Raw genomic sequence first — 26,804 nt, forward strand, 5'->3', positions numbered from 1 at the left:
AATGTTCAAAATATAACATTGAATTGAAATTAAGTTGTTCCTCGACCATAAACTGACGTTTATGGACACAGACAGACAGAGGGAGAGCCAAAGTGAACTTATTGCTTAACCCTGCTTTTTGCTTCGCACATGCGGAGTAAAAACATCAAAGGACTGGATCCAATCCTTCCCTCACTTGATAAAGCACCCCACTTTGACAAAGCAACAGTACTGCCATCCACGAACATGTCTTGTAGTGTTTTAATAGGTTATCAAACTTATAGATCAACGAAGATTTATGTATACATACAGTATAATGGATTGAAATCTCTGCTCCCACAGATGAAAGAAAATGTTGAAAAATATATAATTAGCACAAGTAAAAAGCTGGCCTCTGTATCCCATGAGTTTTAAAAGTTTTTACCCAGAACAACGGAAAAGAAAATCCCTATTTAGGGCATAGTGGCCTGCCTTTTAAATTTTCCAACCTCGCCTGCTTTATGTGAAGCAGATGCTCAATGGATCTGGGGCGCACCCATATTCGGCTCTGGTTGTTGCAGGAGACATATTTACCATAAATACCAGCCTTGTTTTGTTGACATATTACTTTTTACACCTCAATCTTAAATAACTCAACAAGTCAATTGAGGCCTGTATGCTTTGTTTACTTTGAATTACTGACTGCAAACATAGTGCTCTCCATAGACTCAGAGGTGTTCAGTCGACTGCCAGTCCTGACACTTTGGAGAAACTATCCCTCTTTTCCAGCACTTGTGGTCCACTAATATTGGTATAAACAGACCTTGCTTATCTCAACGACAATTTGGGTAACCATATGCAAAGCAAGTTTCAGGCATCATAAATAACGTGTTTTTGTACAAGATGTGCAGAATGTACTGAGTTAACAAAGGTCACATGCCATTTAACATCACGTGAAAAATCTAGACAGAGCTCGCATTCAAATTTAATGATTTAAAGTTTTATGCTTCAATCTACATTGTACACGGATGTCATTTGTTTTTCTAATGTGAAGAAATTTTCAAATTTTCAAATTTTCAATTTTCAAAATTCAAATTTTCAAAGAAACCAAATTTTCCACAAAATAGTCTTCATATTCATTTGTGGCATACCATGGTCATGGGCTGTTGGGAGGATGGGGAATGGAGATGTGGGAAGGAAAAGGTCCTTTTTTTTTTCACTTCGATTACCTGTGTTGATTAACTTTTGCTTTTCCAGTAGTTTTTGTAGTAGTTCCAGTAGTTTTTCAGTAGTTCCAGTAGTTTTTTGGAAGCCATGTTGCACATTATCTTCTGTTATCATGTTTTGCGTTAAATAAATATAAGTTCCCTTACCAGGAACAACAATGCAAGATGAGGCCGTTCGGCCCATCATAGCCTATGCAATGGTTGCAAACCTATGGTTGTTTGTCCATTCTCTATCCTTTTGAAAATGCTGTCACGTAAAGAAGCAGCATGTACCATTTTTAAAGTCTTTGATATGACTCGGCCAGGATTCGAACCGCTGACCTCCCAGACTCAGAGCGGATGTTCTAACCATTCCACTAATGAGTTTAGTTATGATGGTGTTTGATTATCATGTTGATTCGGTTTTTTTTAGTTTTCTCACAACCAATTGAATATGAGGATATCCCAAATCATGTTTGAACTTCAAATCATTTTTTTTTGTCTCAGCAGTTATCCAAGAAGGTTAATCTTTTTTTTCAGTTTCTAAAAATCAAAGCCGATTTGTTTGCTTGACGTTTTTTGATTTGGTAGAGCGGCAATTGCTTGATGATGACATGACGTGAGCAATGTAAACAAAACATATTGTGACGTCCACGGGACTTGAACAGTCCCGCCAACGTAGAATGAGCCGAAACGATGGAGGCGGTTTATTTTTTATAACCCAAAGATGGCGGTTTTAATCGCTCTACAGCAAATGGGACGAGGAAGTTGGCACGAGTCGCTTTTCACTGAGTTAATAATGTTTATTTCTCTAACCAGAAATAATAATAAGACTCGGCAAGAGGAGGGATCCGGGGCGATTAGACGGGATGGTGGTGTGGGTTCGGGCGTGGGGAAAACAAACAATTCCAATGGATATACAAATCTCAAACCCTCTAAGGCGCCAGGTGCAGACGCAGACGCAGACGCAGACGCAGACGCAGACGCAGACGCAGACGCAGACGCAGACGCAGACGCAGACGCAGACGCAGACGCAGACGCAGACGCAGACACACAAAACATAGCTAGTCCTGGTGGCCAGACTGGCCCGTGGTGTAGACGCAACAGTCCCTGGATTGGCGCCGGACGAGCTGGCGTTGCGCTCGTCAGGGGCAGGAGACACCGTGGTGCTGTTGACCTGGTGTCGGCCCAAGTCCGCTCACAGCCGCCAGGGAGCCAGTTCTGGCGCCAAGATGCGAGCAGGAGAGGGAGGCAGGTCCGCCCGCCGTTCGGCCCCGTACTCCGAGCCAGCAGAACTCCAGAGCCAACCGAGGTGAGGCACGAGGAACAGCAAGGCCACGAGGCATGTCAAATCGAGGAACGTACCAGCGCAATAAGGGAGCACGCTCCGGACCAACAGCCTCAACCAGACGGTTTCTTTTTATCAATCTTCTTCTTCCACCTCTTTTCCCCGAACAGAACCTTTTTATACTCGAGTCCTCGGCACTTCCAATCGAGCCGTTTTATTGGCCCTCCGCCGTCGCCTTCCGCCAATCGTGATCACGGGGCGGAGCCATCCGCAGCACTGTCCTGTTACAGCACGGCAAGCCTCCAGGGAATACTAAAAGGGTTTACGCAGACACACTTACCCGTCTCCCTATCTAATTACGTGACAATTATCATTTCCCCCTTGAAGAAATGGACATTTACTAGACAACTTATCACCACTGAATTGCTACTTATTACATCGAGATCCTGGTACAACTCGAACAGCATGGCATACCTAATTAAACATCCTAATTACCCTTTGAATGCATACCCCCCCCCCTCAGACGTAACACTGCCCCCTCCTCTGGTACCGCAGCTCCTGCAAGGTATATCACAGGTGCTACCGTACCAGCCTTAACACTTACTGACTCACACCTATTTAACCTAATGAAATAAAGTAGGACGGGCAATGGGCAGCGAGCCGCAGCTAACTTACCTATCCTGCTTAATGTACTACCCCCTTATGGCTTTATCCTCGCCTAAACAATCATTCATTTTTTTTGTTTTTTTTTTATTTTATCACATGAGAGCACAGCGAAGTTGCACTCCATCCTCTGGATCATCGCTCTTCTCCAACACTCTTCCAGTGATCTGGGGAGGGGAAACAAAAGGTTCCACAAAAACACAACACTTATACTTTACATTCCTACTCTAAGCCTTAACGACACTATTCACGGGATATTTACACTTGACCGCGTCCCCCAGTGGATGCTAATAGACCCAGCGTTATCTGGGGAGCCAATTTTCAAATTTGCTTGACCCCAAAATTATGCGGACATCATGCCCTTGCTGCACATGTCAAGTTGTGCGGGATCGAGTGGGACTCACACATCTTCACAACACTCACACCATGGTCATCATCACATTTCTAGGTCATGGTCCCCATTTTAATGATGCAGGCTGAATCCCGTCATGGCCGTGGGGTGGGTTACCACAAGATGATGGGGGCATCTCAGGTGCAACCATGCCCACAGGTAAGCTTTAGTCCAACCCGGACGTTTCTCCGCCCCGCTCCCTTTGATTCCCACCCCCCTGGTAGCCATCAGCTCTAACCCCGTACAACACACTGGAAGGGGTCTCACTGGCTCCTCTGGCCTTCCTGGGTCGCCAAGGTCCTACCCGCCTTGGTCGCCCAACCACACCCTCTCCCAGTTGCCTCCAGACACTGTCACCATTAGCCACCAGGGGTGAATCTCCTTGAAGGGGGTCGCAATTCCCGCTCACCGTGAGCTTCAGCAATCCCTGCGGACAAGCACATCATCCCCACCCACAAAACCCACATGACTCCCCCCACCCCATTGGCCTTACATGTGACACCTGCATTTCTAACACTTCACCGACCATGACCTTCCCTGTTACCACACCATGTCCAATAAAAAAAAGAATCAATGTGTGCGCCATACAATTCACTTCTTAACTTGAAACAACTCGCACAGCACTTCTCACCCGATCCACGCATCAGCCATTGGACAGCCACTCGTGCCCGCTTTGTTACCAATTACCCACTGTCCCTATTGTCACTCCAAAACCCAGCAGAACTTACAAACTCTCACCTTCAGCACATGGGGCAGGAGGCTGCCCGGGCCCAAGCTCCTGCACAGAAGCGGCCAATCTTCCCCTCACACGCTCTATCCAATCCGGAATATTCCGACCCATGTAAGAGCTCAATCGGTCACAATGGACGATCTGTGGGAGTTCGTGGCGGCCCATCTGGATTTTAAAAACTACATCGGTTACCTGTCGGAGCATCACACCGGGGCCCTTCCAGGGGGAGGTGAGTTTTGGGCACACACCCTTCCTCCTCTGTGGCCAGAAGAGCCAAATGAGGTCTCCAGGGAGGAATCGGGGGCGTGTGTCCGAGAGTCATACCTCAATTTAGCACGCGAGGAAGCCAAACCTATTCGCTCCCTCGCAAAGTCATGAGCTTTCTCTATGCTCTTACGCATTTTGGAAGCATAACCCTCCGCCGAGGTCCATGTTGGGGTTTCAGGTGTCACGCCCAGCCACAAATCAACAGGGACCCGCATCTCCTGACCAAACATCAGCAAGGCAGGGGTGCAGCGCGTGGCCTCATGCTGCACAGTCCTGTATGCCATCAGGACAAAGGGGAGATGTTCGTCCCAGTCCTGCTGATTCTGGGAGGTAAAGAGAGCTAACTGGGTGAGCAGAGTTTTATTAAACCTCTCCACCATCCCATCCGACTGTGGCCTTAGAGGAGTTGTCCGAGTCTTGTGAATTTGAAGGAGCTCGCACACTGAACGTAGGAGTTCGGACTCGAAGTTCAGGCCCTGGTCTGTGTGCAGCTCCCTCGGAGTTCCAAAACGGGTGAAGAACCCCTCCACTAGTGCTTGGGCAACCAGCCGTGCTTCCTGTTTGGGCAATGCATAGGCCTCTGGTAAAGTAGTCCATTGCCACCAGAATATACTTGTTGCCTTGGTGGTGGTAGGTAGGGGCCCGACCACATCAACCGCTACCCTCTCAAGTGGTGCTCCTACATTATAAATTTGGAGGGGGGCCTTACGTGTGCATGGTGGTGTTTTCTTCCCCCGGCAGAGGTCGCACCAACGTACCCATTTTTGGATGTCGCTGCCCGAGTTCACCCAATAGAATCTCTGCCTCAATTTCGCTAGTGTTTTGGTTACACCTAAGTGTCCCATCGTTCGTGTTCCATGTACAAGCCCCATCACCTGTTCTCTCAATTTCGAAGGTACCACCAACAACTAGGAAGCATTTCCACTCGTTGGTAATTCCCACTCCCGGTACAAAATGCCATCCTTCAGCTGGAGCATCTGCCATTGTGCCCAATACGCCTTCACCTGCGCTCCAAGCGAAGCAATTTCTTCCCACGCAGGCCGTTTTCCACCCTCTAGCCAATTACAGAGGTGGCCCAAAACAGGGTCCTCCTTCTGTTCCTTTTTCCAATCGACACTACCAAATTCAGGAGGTGGTTGTGGCAGAGTCTGACGGGTTACTCTGGCGGCACATAGGCATGCATCAATTTGTTCCTGCCCAATCAAATCCCTATTCTCTTGACGTTCACAAAATTTGCATTGGTGCTGCCAACAAGGTCGCTGAGAGAGAGCATCTGCGTTAGCATGTGTTTTGCCGGGCCGATGTTGCACAACAAAATTGTACTGCTGCAGTTTCTCAAGCCACCTTGCAATTTGGCCCTCCGGCTCCTTGAACCGAAGAAGCCATTGCAAGGAGGCATGATCTACCCGGATCACAAACTCCCTCCCGTACAGGTAAGGATGAAAGTGTCCAACTTCAGACAGCAAGGCCAATAATTCTTTGCGAGTGACGCAATAATTTCGCTCGGGCTTTGACAGAGCCCTACTATAATAGGCAATCACTCGTTCGACTCCTTGTTGGACTTGAGACAGGACCGCCCCCAATCCTCCTTGGCTAGCATCCATGTCAAGGATGAACTGGCCAGTCTCGGCCGGATACGCCAAAACTGGGACTTCTATCAGACGTTGTTTTCGGTGATTGAATGCTTTGGTGCAGTTTTCTAACCACACAAATTTAGCTCCCTTCTCTGTCAATTGGTGCAATGGTCTTGCAATACTTGCAAAATTTTCCACAAATTTCCTATAGTAAGAACAGAGGCCCAAAAATCCTCTGACCTCTCTTACATTTCTGGGGGTGGGCCACTCTTTTACTGCCACTGCCTTCATTGGGTCTGTGGCCACACCGCTCTCATTCACCACGTGACCCAGATAAACGACCTCTTTCCTGAAAATTTCGCATTTCCCAGGGTTCAGTTTTAAACCGGCCCCCCTCAATCGCCTGAAAACCTCCACCAAATTTTTGGCAGCCTGCTCAAATGTGGGAGCGTGGACAAGAACGTCGTCTAAATAGATCAGGCATGTTTGCCATGGCAGCCCAATCAAAACGCGTTCCATCAGACGTTCAAATGTGGCGGGGGCATTGCACAATCCGAAAGGCATGACGACAAACTGCCAGAGGCCCTTCCCTGTGGAAAATGCTGTTTTCTCTCTCCCTTGTTTGTCCATTTCCACCTGCCAGTAGCCACTCTTCAAATCCAATGTAGTGAACCATTTTGAGCCGGAAATGGCATCGAGTGTATCATCAATACGTGGCAGGGGATACTAATCCTTGAGCGTCACTTGATTGAGTTGGCGATAATCCACACAGAACCGAATGGTCCCGTCCTTCTTTCTCACCAACACAATGGGTGACACCCAAGGACTTACCGAGGGCTCAATAATTCCAGCCTCCTTCATCTTTTCCACCTGTTTTTCAGCCTCATCCCTCTTTGCAAGAGGTAGCCGTCGTGCAGGCTGTCGAACAGGTCGAGCCTCGCCAGTGTCAATTTGGTGCCTGACTAGACTCGTGTGTCCAAAATCCTCGGGAGAGAGAGAGAGAGAGAATACTTCCACATTAGCACCAACCAAATTGTGCAATGACCTTACCTGGTCCACTGTTAACCCCTGTTGTGCTCGGTTTACCATGTCCCTTACCCCCTCTGGCCAATTTGTTTTTGCAAAATTTTTCCCCGACTCCGGCTGAACTGGCAAGTCTGTGGTTCCGTCCCCTCTGGTGATCTCCACTACACTGCTACATTTTGCTATAACAGCTCCGCCCCTCACTGTGTGAGGGCTGTCAGACAGGTTGAGCAACCGAACCACTACCATGGGCTGATGTGTATCCACGAGTGTACGACCCACCATCAATCCTGCAGTTTCCCCCGAGCTCCACGGCTCCACCATCCCGAGCTGGCCCACGTGATTGGTCCTTGCCGATATCCGGGCCAACACCATGGTCTCAGACCTGGGGGCCACGGTCACGGTGCGCGACATCTCCAGTCGCGCCCCCTGCACCTCCTCGACTTCCCCCAGTCCCTCCAACCGTAGCTTTTCAGTCCCTAGCCACATGTGACCCTGCCCCAGGTCTAGTTGGCAGTCATGTTCCACAAGGAAACTCAACCCCAGAAGGCATCGGTCACACACTTCTGCCACACACACCACCGCATCGACCTCTAGGCTGCCCAACTCCATCCTCACAACCCCACGACCCATTATCGGCGTCGTTGCTCCCGTAGCCAGTTGGAGACTGTGTCCTGCTAGTCTATCGATTTTGTCCCAACCTCCAACACTTTGGTCCAACACTAGCGGGCTAATAACGGTATCACTTGCACCCGTGTCCACCACTGCTTCACAAAACTCTCCCTCTATCTTTACCCTTACCCGCAAATTCCCCACACCAATTTTCCCACAATTCACTATTTTCACCAAGGGAGGGCACTTCGCCACAATCTCACCAGCCAAGCATGGCCCTGTATGCTCAGCCCGATCTAGTTTCCCCGACCCCCGACAGTGATCTCAGGACTCGACCTAGGTAAGGGCACCTCGAATAGACCTGGCGGTTCAGCAGGAGGAATCATCCTCTCCGGGCTTGAAAGTCTATTGGAGGGTCCCTCCATCGCCCGGTACCGGCAATATCGTTGCACGTGTCCTCTTCGCCCGCACCGGAAACAACTCCCCATAAAAGGCCCCCGTGGGTATCTGTGTAATGTCTCTTCCGGTTCCGGACCCCCTCGGCCATAATCGAATTGCTCTATTGGCTGGGCTGGACCCCGCCGCTTTGGCGCACCAACTACCGAATTACCCCTTATCAAACTTAACAGTTTCTGGCAAATTTCCTGAAACATTTGGGTAATGCCAATTTCTCCCAGCCCCTCTCCCTGATCCTGAATCTCCGCCTGTCGGACCGTCACCGATGGCCTCTCTGGCACCCGACCCGGCCGCCTCCACGAGGCCAGCCTGGCTGCGCACTCAGCCGCTCGGTGAACGGTGGGTGGATCCTGTAACTCCACTAGTGCTCGGACCTCAGGGTCAGGAAGAGCAGCTAGAAATTTCTCTAGTGCCAGTCTGTCCCATGCCACCAGTGTAAGGTCCCGATACGCGATCCTGACTGATTGGTAAATGTCCTGTGCCAGCTCCTGCACTGTCTCACCCGGCTTTAATCTGCGGTGCTGGAGCTGGGCCCGCACCAGATCACAGTTTGCTGCGAACCCAAACCGACGGCTCAAAGCCTCGCAATTGTGGGAGCTGGTCAACATCCCCTCCGCGATCACGTTTAACACATCTGCGGCTGGTCCCCGCAACGTTGCCACCAAATTCCCTGTACGTTCCCGCTCATTCCACCCGTTTAGTCGGGAAATGCACTCAAATTGCGTCAGAAAAGCTTCAACACTCCCTGACCCGTCAAAATTTACCAGGGGGATCACTTTTCCGGTAGCCCGCTTCCCAGTTTCTCCCTTGTTCGAATCCAGCCCAGGGATCAAACACTCTTGTGGCTGCTATCCAATTTCAGAGCCCACTGTGGCCAAAGATGTTTTGTGGTGAGGGTCTCATGGGTCAATTTTTCCTCCTGTTCCAAACGTTGAATGGACCGATTCACCTCTTCCCGCAGGATCTTCTGGGCCCGCACAACCTCCTCCAAGGCTCCGTCGCGAGTTTGTAGCTGCTCCTCAACCAACCCGGATACTCTACTTACAAAAGACGGCTCTACCAGGCCTTTATCCAAGACTTCATCTTGGCTCATAATTTTATCTTGTTCGTCCAAACGAGCCTCCAATCCTTTTACCTCCTCCGCCAAATTCATCCCTTGCTTCCTCAGCTCTCCCTACTCTTCTACTTGCAGCTGCATACGAGCATCCACACAGGCACGATGACGTTCCAGGCTTTCATCCACTTTATCAACCCGAATGTTTGTTGCATCAATTTTATCTACCAATTTTTTTCGTATATTTTCCCCCTCCAATGTAATTTCTACCTTTGTTTCCTCCAATCTATCCTCAAATTTACTTTGTATTTCCCCCAATTGAACATCCACACACTCCTGCATCTCAGTTTTCATTTTCTCCATCTTATCCCCCAATTCATCCCTCATTAAATCAATCCGTGCACCCAACTGTTCCCCCATTACCCCCAATTGATCTGTCATTTCTGCCCCATGTGCCATCATTTTTGCCCCCTGTGCTGTAATTGCACTCATTAAACGTTCCAACATTGTCCAGATCGACATCGCGCCGGTTTCCGGTGCTGCCGGCTCCATTACGGGCAATGAAGCACGGTCCACGCTCGGAATGGGGGAGGTTTCGATCCTACCCCCGTCTCTCCCTTCTTCCCCTGACTCGCTGCCAGACACGTGGCCTTCCTCCTCAAACATCTGCACATCCGCCATGGTGCAGAAATCCCGTTTGCCGCCAATTAAATTTAATTTGAAAACTCCCACCAAAATTTTCCCGCGCTCGCGTGCTTTTCTGTAGTAATTTTATATTCCAATTCGTGGCGAGATTTTAATCCTGGTATATTCTCCCGATACCAAATATAATTTAGAGGGGTTCGAACATCCAACACCCTGACACCAATGTGACGTCCACGGGACTTGAACAGTCCCGCCAACGTAGAATGCGCCGAAACGATGGAGGCGGTTTATTTTTTATAACCCAAAGATGGCGGTTTTAATCGCTCTACAGCAAACGGGATGAGGAAGGTGGCACGAGTCGCTTTTCCCTGAGTTAATAATGTTTATTTCTCTAACCAGAAATAATAATAAGACTCGGCAAGAGGAGGGATCCGGGGCGATTCGACGCGATGGTGGTGTGGGTTCCGTCGTGGGGAAAACACAAACAATTCCAATGGATATACAAATCTCAAACCCTCTAAGGTGCCAGGTACACACACACACACACACACACACACACACACACACACACACACACACACACACACACACACACACACACACACACACACACACACACACACACACACACACACACACAACGTAGCTGGTCCTGGTGGTCAGGCTGGCCCGTGGTGTAGACGCAACAGTCCCTGGATTGGCGCCGGACGAGCTGGCGTTGCGCTCGTCAGGGGCAGGAGACACCGTGGTGCTGTCGACCTCCTGATGTCGGCCCAAGTCTGCTCACAGCCGCCAGGGAGCCAGTTCTGGCGCCAAGATGCGAGCAGGAGAGGGAGGCAGGTCCGCCCGCCGTTCGGCCCCGTACTCCGAGCCAGCAGAACTCCAGAGCCAACCGAGGTGAGGAACGAGGCACAGCAAGGCCACGAGGCACGACGAATTGAGGAACGTACCAGCGCAATAAGAGAGCACGCTCCGAGACCAACAGCCTCGACCAGACGGTTTCTTTTTATCAATCTTCTTCTTCCACCTCTTTTCCCCGAACAGAACCTTTTTATACTCGAGTCCTCGGCACTTCCAATCGAGCCGTTTTATTGGCCCTCCGCCGTCGCCTTCTGCCAATCGTGATCACGTGGCGGAGCCATCCGCAGCACTGTCCTGTTACGTCACGGCAAGCCTCCAGGGAATACTAAAAGGGTTTACGCAGACACACTTACCCTAACCCGTCTCCCTATGTAATTACATGACAATTATCATTTCCCTCTTGAAGAAATGGACATTTACTAGACAACTTATCACCACTGAATTGCTACTTATTACATCGAGATCCTGGTACAACTCGAACAGCATGGCATACCTAATTAAACATCCTAATTACCCTTTGAATGCATACCCCCCCTCAGACGTAACAATATGTTGTTGCTGGTTCATGCAGATTTTATTCTTGTTTGCACAGCTTTGTGATTTATACTGACTGTCTATGCAGAATATTATTCAATGTCTGTTTGTTTTTATCCTCAGAGTTGAATTGTCTTCGTGGGATCCTTCCTGTTGGTGATGAAATCAAAGATTCTGTGGGCCAACGGTCTTGATAACTGACAGTAACACTTTGGTGAGGTCATTACTGCTGACCATTCAACATTATTTTGAGGACATTGCTGCATTTCCAATTTAAATTGAGTTATTCATGGAAAAATGCCCCTTTCCTCAAACTTCACATGCATATCGTATTGCCGGCACACAATATTAAAATGAATAATTTGTAAATGGTAACTATATATTAACGCTTTTTGAGATCTTGTGTATTATTTATGAACGAACTTCTTTGACTCGTGAAATTTATCGATTATGATTTTAATTGTAAAAGTTCACATAGTTTTGCAATTCGTTTATTCAGAATAATTGCTTTAAAATTTTTAAATCATCTGTTCAGAAGATCACTTTACTTCATTGCTGGTTTGTCAGGGTTGTAGGTGTCATGGCCTTGGTTCGAGTCTCCTTGGGAGGTCTGTTCTTCATTTTGGTGCTCTTCCTCACGAGCATCTTTGGCTCTGTGTTTATGCTCGGGCCTGTGCTTCCACTAATGCTCGTCTCGCCAGCCTGGTATCGCTGGATCACTGACCGAATTGTCGCCGTCTGGCTCACTCTGCCTGTGGTGAGAAGCAGCAGATTTGTCAGATGTGGAAGCAGTATATGATCACAAATAACTGGGAGAGTGTGCGTGGCTTTGAGTTGACGTTTCGGTGATATTTATCAAATACAACTAAATTTAAATGAAATAAGTACGTTGCCTTGGGGAAAAAAAAAATGATTGAGAGATTAGTCTAACGATAGAGGCATTTTTAAGGCTGTTTGAAAGTCATTTTTGAAACAATCATGGTGCATTGGAGAAAAACCATGGTGCCATTGCCACTTGGACTGTTTTTAAATTAGCTATTCATTTTCAACTTAATTTCTGTGTGCTGCCTTTCTGTTCATGATATCATCAGCATTGGCAATTCAGGATGGAGAAGTGTGCTGCAATTCCTTGGTAAGCAAAGATCCTGCTATGCGAGCCAAGTGTTCTTGATTTCAATAAAGGTAGGCCACAATGTGCTGGTACCTTGGCCAAAACTCTTCAAAACCCCCATTTGAAAATATGGTACACTGCACAGTATCATAGCTATACCACATTAATGTTGCAAACAGCAGACTAAATTTGTCATTGAAATTTGGGTCAGAAGTGCATTCACTAAATGGATAGATGGATATTGTTATGAAGATGGTGATTTTCTTCATGTACAGTATATAGTTTGTTGAATGATGTGTACCATTACCTCCACCACTGAAGATGGGCAGAGGTTATGTTTTCACGTCTGTTTGTCTGTTTGTGAACAGGATGTCTCAAAATGTTGTGGACTGATGAAATGTGGTGTATAGGTTGGGTGTGTGATTAGGACGAATTGTTTAGATTTTGGTGACGATCTGAATCCTGATCTGGAAACAATAATTTTATAATTTTTTATGTGATTCTTCACCATTGAGCAATGGGGCCAAAAATGATATATAGCATGATATATCAAAAAGTTATGGACGAGTTAAGACAAAACTTGGTGGATGACTTGGTGGATCAACCCCCTCCCCCCTCAAAAGCATCAACTGCTCTCTTGCGACACTCTGTCCTCAACCCCCCTCCCAGTGCCTCAACCTCCCTCTCCAAACTCTCTGCTCCCCACCCCTCCCCAACTCTCCGCTTCCCCTCACCCTTTCTTCCCATTCTTAACAACGTTACACAAGGAACTTTGATGCAGGAGGAGGCCATTCAGCCCATCATTTCATTTAATTTCATTATTTTTTATTGTCCACGTGAAACATCGAAATGTTTCATCCACTGGCAATTCAATTCAAAAATTGTGCATCACATCCTTTTCACATTATCATGAAACATGTGTATTGAATTAGGCACAAATGACAGTCTAAAACGACAGGAGCACGAGGCAAAAGCAAATAAATTATGATAGGCATAAAAAAAAACAAATTTTAATGCACAGGATAAAGACAACAGTACTAGTAGAGCACATACCTCCGCCAGGCTGAAGAGTTTGTTTTGCATCCCACTGATAGGCTGGATCTGCATCCGGACCTTCACCAAAATTGAATCAGCGTGTTCTTGTCACCTATCCAACTCATCCACCAAGTTTTGTCTGAATCCATCCTTAACTTTTTGAGAAATTGTGCTATATATCGTTTTTGGCCCCCTCTCAATGGTGAAGAATCACTTAAAATTCTAGTAACCGGATGTTCAACAAAATCTAATCAATTCGTACTTGTCGCACACCCGACCTGTCCACCAAGTTTTGTCTGAATCCGTCCACAACTTTTTGAGATATCCTGCTGACAGACAGACAGACAGACAAGAAAGATGCCGTGCATCGCACGATACTTGTAAAATCCAAATAAACAATAGTTACCATGGAAACAAATTTAGTAATTTGGAAAATTTGACCTTTCAGTGTTTTACATGATTTGTTGTGCACAATAAATTTGGTTGATACATTTTCTAATTTCTGCAAAATAGGTGTTTTACACTTTTTGGATGGCATTGACCTTGTCAGGTCAAACCAGATCAGCTCTGTGACTTGCTACAGGTACCATGTAAACCTGTACTAACTTGTTTCATGGTCAGGTTGTCAGCGACTAAACCGTCTGCCCCACCAGATTTTCTGGTGAGGAGGGTGTTTGGATATGGACACCCAGCAGAATTAAAAACAAAACCTGTCAAAGGGCAGAGGAGCTCCTTGTGAGCGAACTACTATCCATATTTAGTGCCCAACTGTGTCTGCGGACCTCCTCCTGCAGTTGAGTTACCTTGTTTGAGAAGGATGGTAGCAGGATTTGTACTCCAGCAACTGTAAAACTCTTCACTCTGCAAAACACAAGAAAAACGCAAAGAAAATTGAAAACCCACTCCGTGGGAGTACCTCCTGTGAAGATGCCCTTTGCAGGGCAGCTCACTGGATGACGGGATCCGGGCAAAGCCTTCGGGATCCCCACTCTTTGATGATAGGAAAACCATGGGGTAACCTTCCCGGGTCAGATTGTGGGAGAGTGTCGGGGTGGTGCTGAGTTGTCATCCACCAGATGGCGATCTCCTTGTTTTAACCTGAGGCTCCCTTCGGGTGTGTGCTTGGAATGTTCTTTCCCAACGAGATGATGAACACCTGTCCCTGTTATCATCTGAGCTCAAGCATTTGAACATCGGTATTGCAACACTGAGGTTCAGAGACCGGATAGTGGCGAGATCATAGCGGGTGATTACACCTTCTATTGGTCCAGTCGCTCTGATGGTTGCCATGCCCAAGGAGTTGCTATAGCTGTGCCCAATAAGGTGACTCCAATGATAAATGAGGTAACACCGGTCAACGAGCGTATTATGAGACTAAGGATGATTATTCACTCCTTGGGTGTCATTTTCCTGGTCTTTGTACGTGCTCAACTGAAGCGAGTGATCTCACTGTGGAGGATGCTTTCTCTGCCACACTTGAGTCTGTGGCTGATCAGTGCCCCAGGCAAGATCCTCTTCCAGTCTTCGAGGATTTCAATGCATCAACTGGAACTGATAGGGATGGTTATGAGACGTGTGTTCATCCCCATGAGTCTGGAACTGTGAACCAGAATGGCACTAAGTTCCTTGACTTTGCAAGAAGTCCTTGACTTAGGGTGGCTGATTCATGGTTTCAGCACCCAAAGGCTCATCGCTGGACTTGGTATTCCAACGCTGGTGGTGTGGTAAAGGAGATTGACCATATGCTCGTTGATGGTTGCAGGAGGATGATCCAGAACTGCAGGGTGTCCCGGAGTGCTCAGTTCCTCAATACCATCCACAGGCTTGTGGTAGCAACTCTGAAGTTGCAGCTTAAATCCAGGAGAATGGTACCATCCCAGCCTCGGCTGGATGTTGGCAAGATCGAGGATGAGGAGGATAGCTGAGGAGTTTGTGAACAAGCTGCGTTGGGATTTGGGTGTTTTGGGTGATCCTGAAGAGTTGTGGAGTGCCTTTAAGACCACTTGGAATGTGCTTGGAATGTTCTTTCCCAACGAGATGATGAACACCTGTCCCTGTTATCATCTGAGCTCAAGCATTTGAACATCGGTATTGCAACACTGAGGTTCAGAGACCGGATAGTGGCGAGATCATAGCGGGTGATTACACCTTCTATTGGTAACATCCCTGGGTCAGATTGCGGGAGAGTGTGTCAGAGTGGTGCTGAGGTGTCATCCACCAGACGGCGGTGTCCTTGGGTTAACCTGAGGCGGTCCCTTCGGGTGGGTGCCTGGAATGTCCTATCCCTAAGAGAGGATGATCACCTGTCTCTGTTATCATCTGAGCTCAAGCGTTTGGACATCGGGATTGCAGCTCTCTCTGAGGTTCGGAGACCGGATTGCGGCGAGATAATGGTGGGTGGTTACACCTACTATTGGTCTGGTCGCTCTGATGGTTACCATACCCAAGGAGTTGCTGTAGCTGTGTCCAATAAGCTGACCCCAATGATAATTGAGGTAACACCGGTCAACGAGCGTATTATGAGATTAAGGATTCGTCACTCCTTAGGTGTCATTTCCCTGGTCTCTGTTTATGCTCTGACTGAGGCGAGTAATCTCACCGTGAACGATGCATTCTACGCCACGCTCGAGTCTGTGGTTGATCAGTGCCCCAGACGAGATACACTTCTAGTCTTGGGGGATTTCAATGCATCGACTGGAACTGATAGGGACGGTTATGAGGTGTGTGTTGGTCCCCATGGGTCAGGAACTATGAACCAGAATAGCACTAAGTTCCTTGACTTTGCAAGAAGTCATGGACTTAGGGTGGCTGGTTCATGGTTTCAGCGCCCACAAGCTCATCGCTGGACTTGGTATTCCAACGCTGGCGGTGTGGCAAAGGAGATTGACCATGTCCTCATTGACGGTCGTTGGAGGATGATCCAGAACTGCAGGGTCTACCGGAGTGCTCAGTTCCTCAATACTGACCACAGGCTTGTTGTAGCAACTCTAAAGCTGCACCTTAAATCCTGGAGAATGGTACCATCCCAGCCGAGGCTGGATGTTGCCAAGCTCAGGGATGAGAGAGTAGCTGAGGAGTTTGCGAACAGGCTGAGTGGACACTTGGGGTGTCTGGGTGCTTTGGGGGGTCCTGAAGAGTTGTGGAGCGCCTTCAAGACCACCGTCCTTGATGTTGCCGGTGGATGCCTTGGAGCTCACCGCAGGGCAAAGAAGAATTTTGTCTCTCAAGGGACACTGGATACCATTGACCAGAGTCGCAGGGCCAGGCTGAATGGCAGAGCTGAGCTGTTCAGGGAGCTGAGGCGTAAAACTGTACGTGCACTGAGGGTGGACAAGGAGGCCTATGTGCGAGGAATCTGTGAGGGGGTAGAGCATCACCTGTGGACAGGTGATTCTCGTCCCGCTTACAGGGGAATTCGCGCATTACGTTCATCCAAGCCCATCCCTCGGAGCACTATAGTTCGAGCAGAGGGTGGTAGGCTCTTGACAGAGGAGTCTGAAGTGAAGGCCCGCTGGGCCGGTTACTTTGAGCGGTTGTACCAGGCTGATCCCCCAACTGTCGAGTTGGACGTCAAGGGTGTTACAATCCCTGTTGCTGACCCTCAAATCAACTGTGATCTACCTACGCTTGTGGAAACAGGGGCTGCGGTGAACCAGTTGAAATGGGGCAAAGCTCCAGGGATCTGTGGCATCCATGCCGAACTTCTCAAGGCTGGTGGAAATGCTGCACTCGTGTCGTTGCATGCAGTTTTGTGCTCTGCCTGGAACACAGGCATCATCCCAACTGACTGGAAGAGGGGCCTTGTTGTCCCTCTCTGGAAAGGGAAGGGTGATCGCCAAGACTGCAACAACTACCGAGGGGTGACGCTGCTCTCAGTGCCGGGCAAGGTCTTTGCTCGGATAATTCTCGATAGGGTTCGCCACCATCTGCTTGAGCACCAGCGTCCAGAGCAGTCAGGCTTTACACCAAAGAGGTCAACGATTGACCGTATCCTTGCACTTCGTGTCCTCACCGAATGCAGACGAGAGTTTCGGCAGGGGCTGCTTGCAGCCTATGTTGATCTCTGTAAAGCGTTCGATTCAGTGAATCGGGATGTCCTCTGGAGGATTCTTGGTCTTCGTGGGGTGCCACCAAAACTGATGGATCTGATGTCTGAACTCCACTCTGGTACTGAGAGTGCTGTGAAGTGTGGTGGTACCATCTCTGACTTATTTCCAGTTGTTACTGGAGTTCGTCAGGGATGTGTACTTGCCCCCACACTTTTCAGCACTTGTATGGACTGGATTCTAGGGAGGATGTCGGAGATATCAAGTTGCGGCGCGTCATTTGGGAATGTCAAGATCTCGGACCTTGACTTTGCAGATGATGCAGTCATCTTTGCAGAGACTTTAGACATCCTCTTGGGGGCCCTCGAGGTGCTGAATGAGGAGTCGGAGCCGTTGGGATTACGGGTTTCTTGGGTCAAAACTAAGATCCAGGCTTTCGGTGACATCTTGGATGCTGCTGTCCTGTCTGTGTCTGTTTGTGGTGAGGATGTTGAGGTCGTGGAGAGATTCACTTACCTTGGCAGTGATATTCATGTCTTTGCTGGCTGCGAGTCAGAGGTCAATAGACGTCTGGGTCGGGCCTGGGGAGTCATGGATTCACTGGATCATGGGGTGTGGCGCTGCCGGTACCTGTGCTGGAGGACGAAAGTCCGAGTCTTCAGGTCCTTGGTACTTCCAGTCTTGCTCTATGGCTGCGAGACTTGGACTCTGACCAAGGATCTGAGACGGAGACTTAATTCCTTTGGTACCAGGTCTCTTCGGAGAATCCTTGGCTATCGCTGGTCGGATTTTGTGTCCAATGAGCGGTTGCTGAGAGAGACTCGGATGAGATTTGTTACCTGCATAGTCCGTGAGCATCAGTTGCGGCTGTATGGACATGTGGCTCGTTTTCCTGACTCTGATCCTGCTCACCAGATTCTCTCAGCGAGGGAGTCTCATGAGTGGAGGAGGCCAGTGGGTCGACCACGTGCCTCATGGTTGCAACAGGTTGACCATCATCTCAAGGAGATGGGGATGGGCCTGGCATCTGCTTGGGGGATGGCCAGACGGAGGCCCCTGGAGTACCGGCGGAAAGTGGACGCAGCGACGTGCTGTTCTGGCACATGCTCCCATACCTGACCTGACCTGACCTTCAAGACCACCATCCTTGATGTTGCCATTGGATGTCTTGGAACTCACCTTTTGGCGAAAAATAATTTTGCCTCTCATGGGACACTGGATTCCATTGACCAGAGTTGCAGGCCCCGGCTTAATGGCAGAGCTGAGCTGTTCAGGGTGTTGACGTGTAAAACTGCACATGCTCTGAGAGTGGACAAGGATGCGTGAGGAATCTGTGTGGGGGGTGGAGCATCACCTGTGGTCTCTGTCTGGAAAGGGAAGGGTGATCGCCAGGACTGCAACAACTACTGAGGGGTGATGCTGCTCTCAGTGCCAGTTAAGGTCTTTGCTCAGATAATTCTTGATAGGGTTCGCCACCATCTGCTTGAGCACCAGCCTCCAGAGCAGTCAGGCCTTACACTAAAGAGGTCAACGATTGACCATATCCTTGCTCTTCGGGTCCTCACCGAACGCAGACGAGAGTTTCGGCAGGGGCTGCTTGCAGCATATGTTGATCTCTGCAAAGCGTTCGATTCAGTGAATCTGGATGCCCTCTGGAGGATTATTGGTCTTCGTGGGATGCCACCAAAACTGATCAATCTGATGTCTGAACTATACTCTGGTATAGAGAGTGCTGTGAGATGTGGTGATACCATCTCTGACTTATTTCCAGTTGTCACTGGAGTTTGTCAGGGGTGTGGGCTGGCTCCCCACTTTTCAGCGCTTGTACGGACTGGATTCGAGGGAGGATGTCGGAGAGATCAAGCTGCGGTGCATCGTTTGGGAATGTCAAGATCTCTGACCTTTATTTCGCAGATGATGCAGTCATCTTTGCGGAGAGTTTGGATATCCTTTTGGGGGCCCTCGAGGTGCTGAATGAAGAGTCTGAGCCGCTGGGATTACGGGTTTCCTGGGTCAAAACTAAGATCCAGGCTTTCATTGACATATTTGATACTGCTATCAAGTCTGTACCTGTTTGTGGTGAGGATGTTGACGTCACGGAGAGATTCACTTACCTTGGCAGTGATATTTATGTCTCCACATGTTGTGTGCCAGAGGTCGATAGAATGTTAAGACAGTGTTTTATTTTTTGTATATTCATCGTTGATTATTACATTATATTATCAAGTTGCCCTTGCCCACGTGATTATAAACGGGGTTGGGATGCAAAAATGCAAATGGCATCGTCTATCTTTGAGCCGGCAAGCTGGGAGCAGCAATTCCCATTTATTGCCACATCAGATGCAATTTAAATGCCCTAATGGTGGCGAGATGCTCCATTTGAAAATATTTGTTCGATATACTGTATGTTGCTTTTGGATGCCTAGGCTCTGTAAAAAAAGAAAATTATATCATCCACAGTGACCCATTGCAAATTAATAGTAGCATCGTCATTGCAAACATTCCTCCACAAATGTCATGTTTATGCCTGTTTAAACTCGAACTCGTGCTGTCTGAGAGCATTTTTTTTTCGATCTCAGCATTTGTGATCATTATTGGAATTCTGAACACAAACCACTTTACCCCTGCCCTCTTCTTCCCCACTAGGCGCTTTTGGAGGTGGTGTTTCACATGAAGGTGGTGGTATGTGGCGATGGATTCTGGCCAGGCGAGCGGAGCATTATAATCATGAACCACCGCACGCGCCTCGACTGGATGTTTTTGTGGAGTTGCCTCCTTCGTTCCAGCTACTTGCGTCAGGAGAAAATTTGCCTAAAGTCTGACGTCAAGCACATTCCTGGTTTTGGTCAGGCTTTACAACTCTCTCAAGGGTTTATGTATTTGGTAAAAGGAGGAGAAGGTTTATTTTTTAACTCTTAAGACACACTTGCCCATTGCTATTACTCGTATTTTACAACCTAATTTTGTTTCCATCTGACGAGCAACCTTTTTGCCCCACCTCTGGCTTCAGGCTGGGCGATGCAGGTTGCTTCATTCATATTCATTGACAGGAAATGGGAAGTAGACAAGAAGCGCATCATACAACAGCTTGATTACTTTCGTGATGTCGACCAACGCCTACAGCTGCTGTTCTTCCCTGAGGGCACAGACCTCACCCGTAAGGCATGGCTACATGTGGAATATTAAACTACTTAATTTATTGAAAACATTTGCACATTGAGAAAGCAGAAACTCCAATGTTTTGCTGCTTTTGTCTTACGAAATTCAGCTTGAGCCAATTTTGGGCAACCTTGGAATTTTTGTCGAATCGATATTCTTCCATTCTTTTACCAAGTTTTGAAGTGGAGGAGCATCTGTCACACTGTTGAGTTGTTATTTATTTGTTTTTGATTTGTGATGAGAATACTGCATTCAAGTGGCATTGCTCAAAAGACTTAAGCCAGGCACGCCAGCAGAAGTCAAGTGCTGTCACAAATGCTTGTGCTGTGCACTGAAGGATTGGTATGTAATTTTCCACCTGGATTTACCAAAAGCCTTTTTATCCTGGTTAAGCTGTACTGTGCCAGCTTCTCAGAAATGCTACAGTGGAAGGGGGTGGACACTAAGCCTTTCTATTAACCACACTCTGGTCCCACAATACTTGTTAGAGTCAAACAAACCTTGCTTGTTCAACAAAACAAGGTTTTCATCAATTGGAGACCGACGTTAACCCCGATTAACCCACCCCCAAGCCCACCTCCTTCAAAATTTCCAGTTTTTTCCATCTTGAGCACTTCTGTTTCCATTTTGTCCACCCCATGCATCCTCCCTACCCCTCATTCCCTCCCACACCGATTGTTTGTCGAGTGTTCCCCTATTTTTCAACCCTGCTGTTGGTTTCTCTCTCCCTCTCTCTCCCTCTCTCTCCCTCTCTCTCCCTCTCTCTCCCTCTCTCTCCCCCTCTCTCCCTCTCTCTCCCTGTTCCTCTTGTTCTGTTTCCTCCTGATCCATTCAGTGTTCTAGCTCTTCCACAAGCCTTGACTTTGTAGACAAAAACAATAAACACACTTGACAGCCTGACACCATTCATGCTTTCATTATAAACCTGAAAAGTGTAATTGCATCTCTACCCTGCAATTGACACAAAACTATCAATCATCTCTCACCAATCTCACGAATCAATTTTCCCCATCTGCAAATAGCAAGATATAATTTTAATGAGAATTGCCTCGCTGCAGATGGCACATGGGCCAACTCTTTTGTTTTATCAAAACCCTTTTTTCAGGCTACAATCTGGAGATCTTGTGACCTGTGTTATAGGTACTGGTATTTAACAGGGTGGATGCATGGCGGGCACCCCCTGTTGGTCAGAACCCTGCAGGGGTTCATGATCACCAATCCAGTTAAGAGTTGCTTGTTGTATATATGCCCTCATGTGATGGCCTCCCAGCTCATCTTCTGGGGTGACACACTCTCTGCAGTGGTTTTCTAACTGATAATGTTATGATATAACTCTGCATTCTGGTCCTCTGGGTTACGACTGATTCATCGGTATGACCATGTATTTTGGCACTTTGGGCTAGTGTGTTTAGCCAAAGTTTGTGTGCATACAAGTTTGACAAGATTTGTTTTACTGTGTGTTTTGGCCTTATGGCCAGAGTTCACATCCTGAGCTGTGTTGCCATCTTTGAATTATCAACTTTTTTAAGAATAAAAAGCCCGGTTTCCAACTGATAAAGCTCTGATATGACCATGTGTTCAGGCCCTGTGGACAAGGATTTATGTGGAGGTATTGTCGAGGCGTTGATCACCCTATACTGAGGCATGAAGATGTCGATGTACTTGAGAGAAAATTGTTTATTATCTATCAATACGTGCACACGAAAAACACACCCCAGGCACAACAATTTGTGTTTGAGGAAACCAGAGAGTGCTCCACCAAATAGTCGAATCACCCCCCTTATATATGGCTTTTTTATCTCCAACAAATTCCACTATACACAATTCCTTCTTTTCATCCCAAGAGCCAGCTGGATTACCAGCTGGCTTATGTCCTGGCGATATATATCATACTGATAAGCAAGATCAAAGGTTTTCCTCCCAGGTTCTGCTACACAATGCGCTCTTGAATCATTCGAGTATGACCTCACTTATCTCGCACACAATGCCCCAAGCAGGAATATATTTTAATTAACTGCAGGCGAGTGAATTGAGTTGGGAGGAAACAAAAGCTTTAAAGAAAAAGGTACAAATCCCAAAAGTATGACGATGCTTTCTGGCCCTGTGGGCTAGGACTATGCATTGGTATGACCATGAGTTTTGGCCTTTGGACCGAAGTGCATGTGTATTAGTTTGACAAGCCCCTATGATATATGAGAAGGACTCTGGACCCCTTTCGGGTTCCATGGATGGGATCCATTCCACCTGATACTGGGGTCTAGGAAGAGGTCGCTCGCCCTAGCCTCCCATCACTGTCTTCTCTCATTACCTTGAAATATTTATCAAGTACTTTTTTTTTTTAACAGAACACCTGTTATTACTCTGACTACCTTTCCTGGCAAATGATTACACATGATAACAATAAGTAAAAGGTCAGTGGTTCTTCTCGGTTATGGAAATGTGCATGTACTGTACTGTATACCCAGAACCAAGAAGATAGACGGTGTCCACAGTCTTATTCTGGTTTTAACACCTTGTTACAAACAAACCGGAGCAAGACTTTGTGGATATGTGGATATATATATATATATATATATATATATATATATATATATATATATATATATATATATATATATATATATATATATATATATATATACATATATATATATATATATATATATATACATATATATACATATACATATATATATATATATGTATGTATATGTATATGTATGTATATGTATATGTATATATATGTATATGTATATATATGTATATGTATATATATGTATATGTATATATATATATGTATATATGTATATATGTATATATGTATATATGTATATATATGTATATATGTATATATATGTATATATGTATATATGTATATATGTATATATATATATATATATATATATATATATATATATATATATATATATATATATATATGGATATCTTCTTCTTCTTCTTTCAGCTGCTCCCGTTCGGGGTCGCCACAGCGGATCATCCGTGTGATCCGCATAGTGATTTTGCACATGTTTTACGCCGGATGCCCTTCCTGACGCAACCCTGGTCGCCTCTTACGACGCAGGGATATGGTACACCTATTTTAACCAGGGTATACACCGGCCCAGTATACAGGTACTCATTTCGCCGACCTCGGAAGGATGGCAGGCTGAGTCAACCCCCTGGTGTATTAATTCAGTGGCCCAATGGGGCTTGAACTCAGGACCTTTTGGATCCCAAGCCGCTGCCCTAACCACTGCGCCACCACCAGGCTTATATATATATATATATATATATATATATATATATATATATATATATATATATATATATATATATATATATATATATATATATATATATATATATATATATATATATATATATATATATATATATATATATATATATATATATATATATATACCATATATACATAACGAGCCGCTTAAGCGACTCGTTCCGTCTGCGAAGCCGAATGGTTATATATCGCCAAGTCCCGTCGGACCAGATGTACTTTTAGCGACTTTAAAAGCCAGTTAATATCCCGAGCGCATCATGGCAGTCAATGGCAGAAAGTGACGCAACGAGCAGGTTGACATTCAACAATGGGGTATTTATTTTTACACGTAAGCAGTCAATGAATGGATATAGGGGATAAGACACGAGCAAAAGCCTACAGCCGATTGCTATTTCATTTACAGCACGCACTTAATAACAATTCTACTTAAAGACAAGGTGCCACAGACTTTCATACAAAAACCCAAGAAAGAAAAGACACAGGCTCGTAAGCCTTTAATATTCCTCAGAGCCAGGATGACCGCAGGGGCTCCGAGAGGCTGGGCCGTTTACCTTGCCGCCCTGGTGGCGACTCGATGGGCTCTTGTTTGGCGACCCTCGGTATTTGTCTCTGTTCCACCTGGGGCGTCACAAAACGCCAGTCGTTTGAGCGGCTTGAGCAGCTTGGCGGGCAGCTCTCCTTGGTCGCTTCGTCTTCCCCGCGGCCTGGTCGACCGGGCCTGGCCGACGACACTTCAGAGGAGCGAACGGGCTTTGCTCTTTTAGAGTTGATGCTCTTTCGGGACCCGCTCACTCCTCAGCGTCGCTCGACCGACTCAGGGCCGTCTGCTCGGACCGTGACTTAGCTTGCTCGACTCCGGCTGTTCGACGCGCTCCGTCTCCGGCTGTTCGACGCGCTCTGTCTCCGGCTGACGACTGACGACTCTCCACTGACGACTGCCCCTGGCGACTTCTCCCGTCTCCCAACGATGACTGCTTTCCAACCACCAACTCAACTGCTCTCCAACAACCCAGCCCAACTGACTTCTCGGCGTTCCAGCACGGCTTTTTATCGGGTCCGGGGGCGCTCGCTCTTTCACCTTTTACCCGAGGCTCGGACCCACCCCCTTTTCACCTTCGACCCTTTACCCCAGGCCGGCTCCGCCCCTCTCACTTCCGATTGGACAGTTCGTTTCACAGCAGAGGTCGTTCTGATCCACTTATGCAAATCAGCTGCGAAACGGCTGATTGCACACAGATGCTCGAAAGTGGCTCTCCCTGTTGCGCCGTGAGCCCGTAACAATGGCATTTTGCCGCTGTTTGCTGAGGAGGGCACTGTGTTGTGGAGATGACGTGGTTGTAGACTCTATGGCATTGTGGTGGGGATGGCATCGTTGTGGAGATGATGTGGTTGTAGAGTTTGTTTAAAATAAAAGATAGCAAAGAATAACGGCTAACTCAAAGATACACAGCCCGGCACACAAATAATTCCCTTTATACATCTGTGGGGAAATCTAACCTGGAACACACACACTTATTAAAATAACTGATCTCTGGGGAACCTGAATGGTGGTATGCGAATTTCTACAACCGTAACACTACCCCCTCACATTTTTACAGACTCATCCCGAGTCGTCAAATTTTTGTGTGCCTTCATGTGTAAGTTCTCCCTTAGTACATCTTACCTTTGGATCCATGAGTGTGACATTTGGTGTATTCGTGTCCCGAATGTAAATAACCTATGGGCTGCGTAGCTTACTAAACAAACTCACTCATACAGACATCTTGCCTAAAATTGCCGGTGCTACGACAAACATTCAGGGGGAGCAAAACTCATTTACAATTTTACCTTAACCTTATAATTTTACACCAAACCATGGCCCAGGACCCAGGCCCAAAAAGGGCATGGCAAAGTTAATCACAGTTTGTAGGGGTGAGTGCCCCGCAGCTGAAGGTCGGATGTCTTCAGGGCCTGTTCAAAAGGCCCCGTTGTCTGTCACTGAACCTTTTTCATGTCTTCGGCTGCTGGAGGCAACTCACCCCAACCCGGCATGCCATATGCCATCCCACAGGCCATTTGAAGAGGGTAGCCAGGCTGCCCAAATGCAGTCTCTGGCTCCCTATGCAGGGACAAAAAGGTAGCCGGCTGCTCAATGCAGTCCCAGGCTTCCCCCTTGAAATGAACACAAGAAGGTAGGTGGCTGCCCAATGCAGTCCCAGCCCTCCCCCTTGAAATGAATACAAATGGATGGATGGATGCAAAGCACAAAATAGTGCACAGGCTGCATCAATGCCTGCAGGGCAGTCTTTGCAACACGTGCTGATCCTGGCGCACATGGTAATGGATGGACATGGGGGCAAACGCAAAGAAGGATAGCAGGCATGGGGTCAAGGCAGAGGCAGGCAGTGAGGCATGGCAAGGCAAGGCCAGAACAGGCCGCTGTGGCACAAACAGGCCGGCATGTGAAGCTGGCCGGCCTCTCGTTCTGGGAGGGAGTGCGGTGGTGCTGGCCGCTCCGAAGGCGGGCTCGGACCTTGCCTACAGTCTCCCCCCCCCCAACCTATCGCCTTTGCCTGTCTCTGTCCATACCCACTCCATTAGTTTGCACAACAAAACAAATTTATCCCAATCTTATTTTATTTTCCCCTTTTATAATTTCGTCTCCCTAACGCCCTTTATCGTCTTTGTCCGGCTAACCTACCATGTCACCAAGCCTACTCCCAACCCCTACGTTCCCTTCCTGGAGGGGAATAAGGGAGAGCTAGCATCCTGTCTTGAGGCCCAATAAAGCCTCAGAATGGCCTCCTCAGGTTTCAGCGATCTTTTTACCACGGTGAGTCCAGCGGCCCACCAAGAGCGAAGGGATGGATGGTGCGGAAGGGTACATTTTCCTATCTACCCTAACATTTATTAAC

At 47.4% G+C, this 26,804-nt stretch overlaps 1 protein-coding gene across 5 annotated transcripts in view; it reads left to right on the forward strand.

The window, feature by feature from the left end:
• Nucleotides 1–26,804, forward strand: part of LCLAT1 (lysocardiolipin acyltransferase 1) — a 59,290-nt gene that overhangs the window by 19,688 nt on the left and 12,798 nt on the right. For all 5 annotated transcript variants that reach the window (XM_085857583.1, XM_085857578.1, XM_085857579.1 and 2 more), the window contains 4 exons: nt 11,385–11,475; nt 11,829–12,018; nt 20,100–20,298; nt 20,464–20,610. In XM_085857583.1, the coding sequence (XP_085713709.1) occupies nt 11,842–12,018; nt 20,100–20,298; nt 20,464–20,610 (523 nt within the window). In that variant the 5' untranslated portion in view covers nt 11,385–11,475; nt 11,829–11,841. The remainder of the gene's footprint in view (nt 1–11,384; nt 11,476–11,828; nt 12,019–20,099; nt 20,299–20,463; nt 20,611–26,804) is intronic.

Source organism: Eptatretus burgeri, chromosome 15, assembly GCF_056783735.1.
Source record: "Eptatretus burgeri isolate ZD-2024b chromosome 15, Ebu_testis_v1, whole genome shotgun sequence".
NCBI classification, from domain to species: Eukaryota; Metazoa; Chordata; class Myxini; order Myxiniformes; family Myxinidae; genus Eptatretus; species Eptatretus burgeri.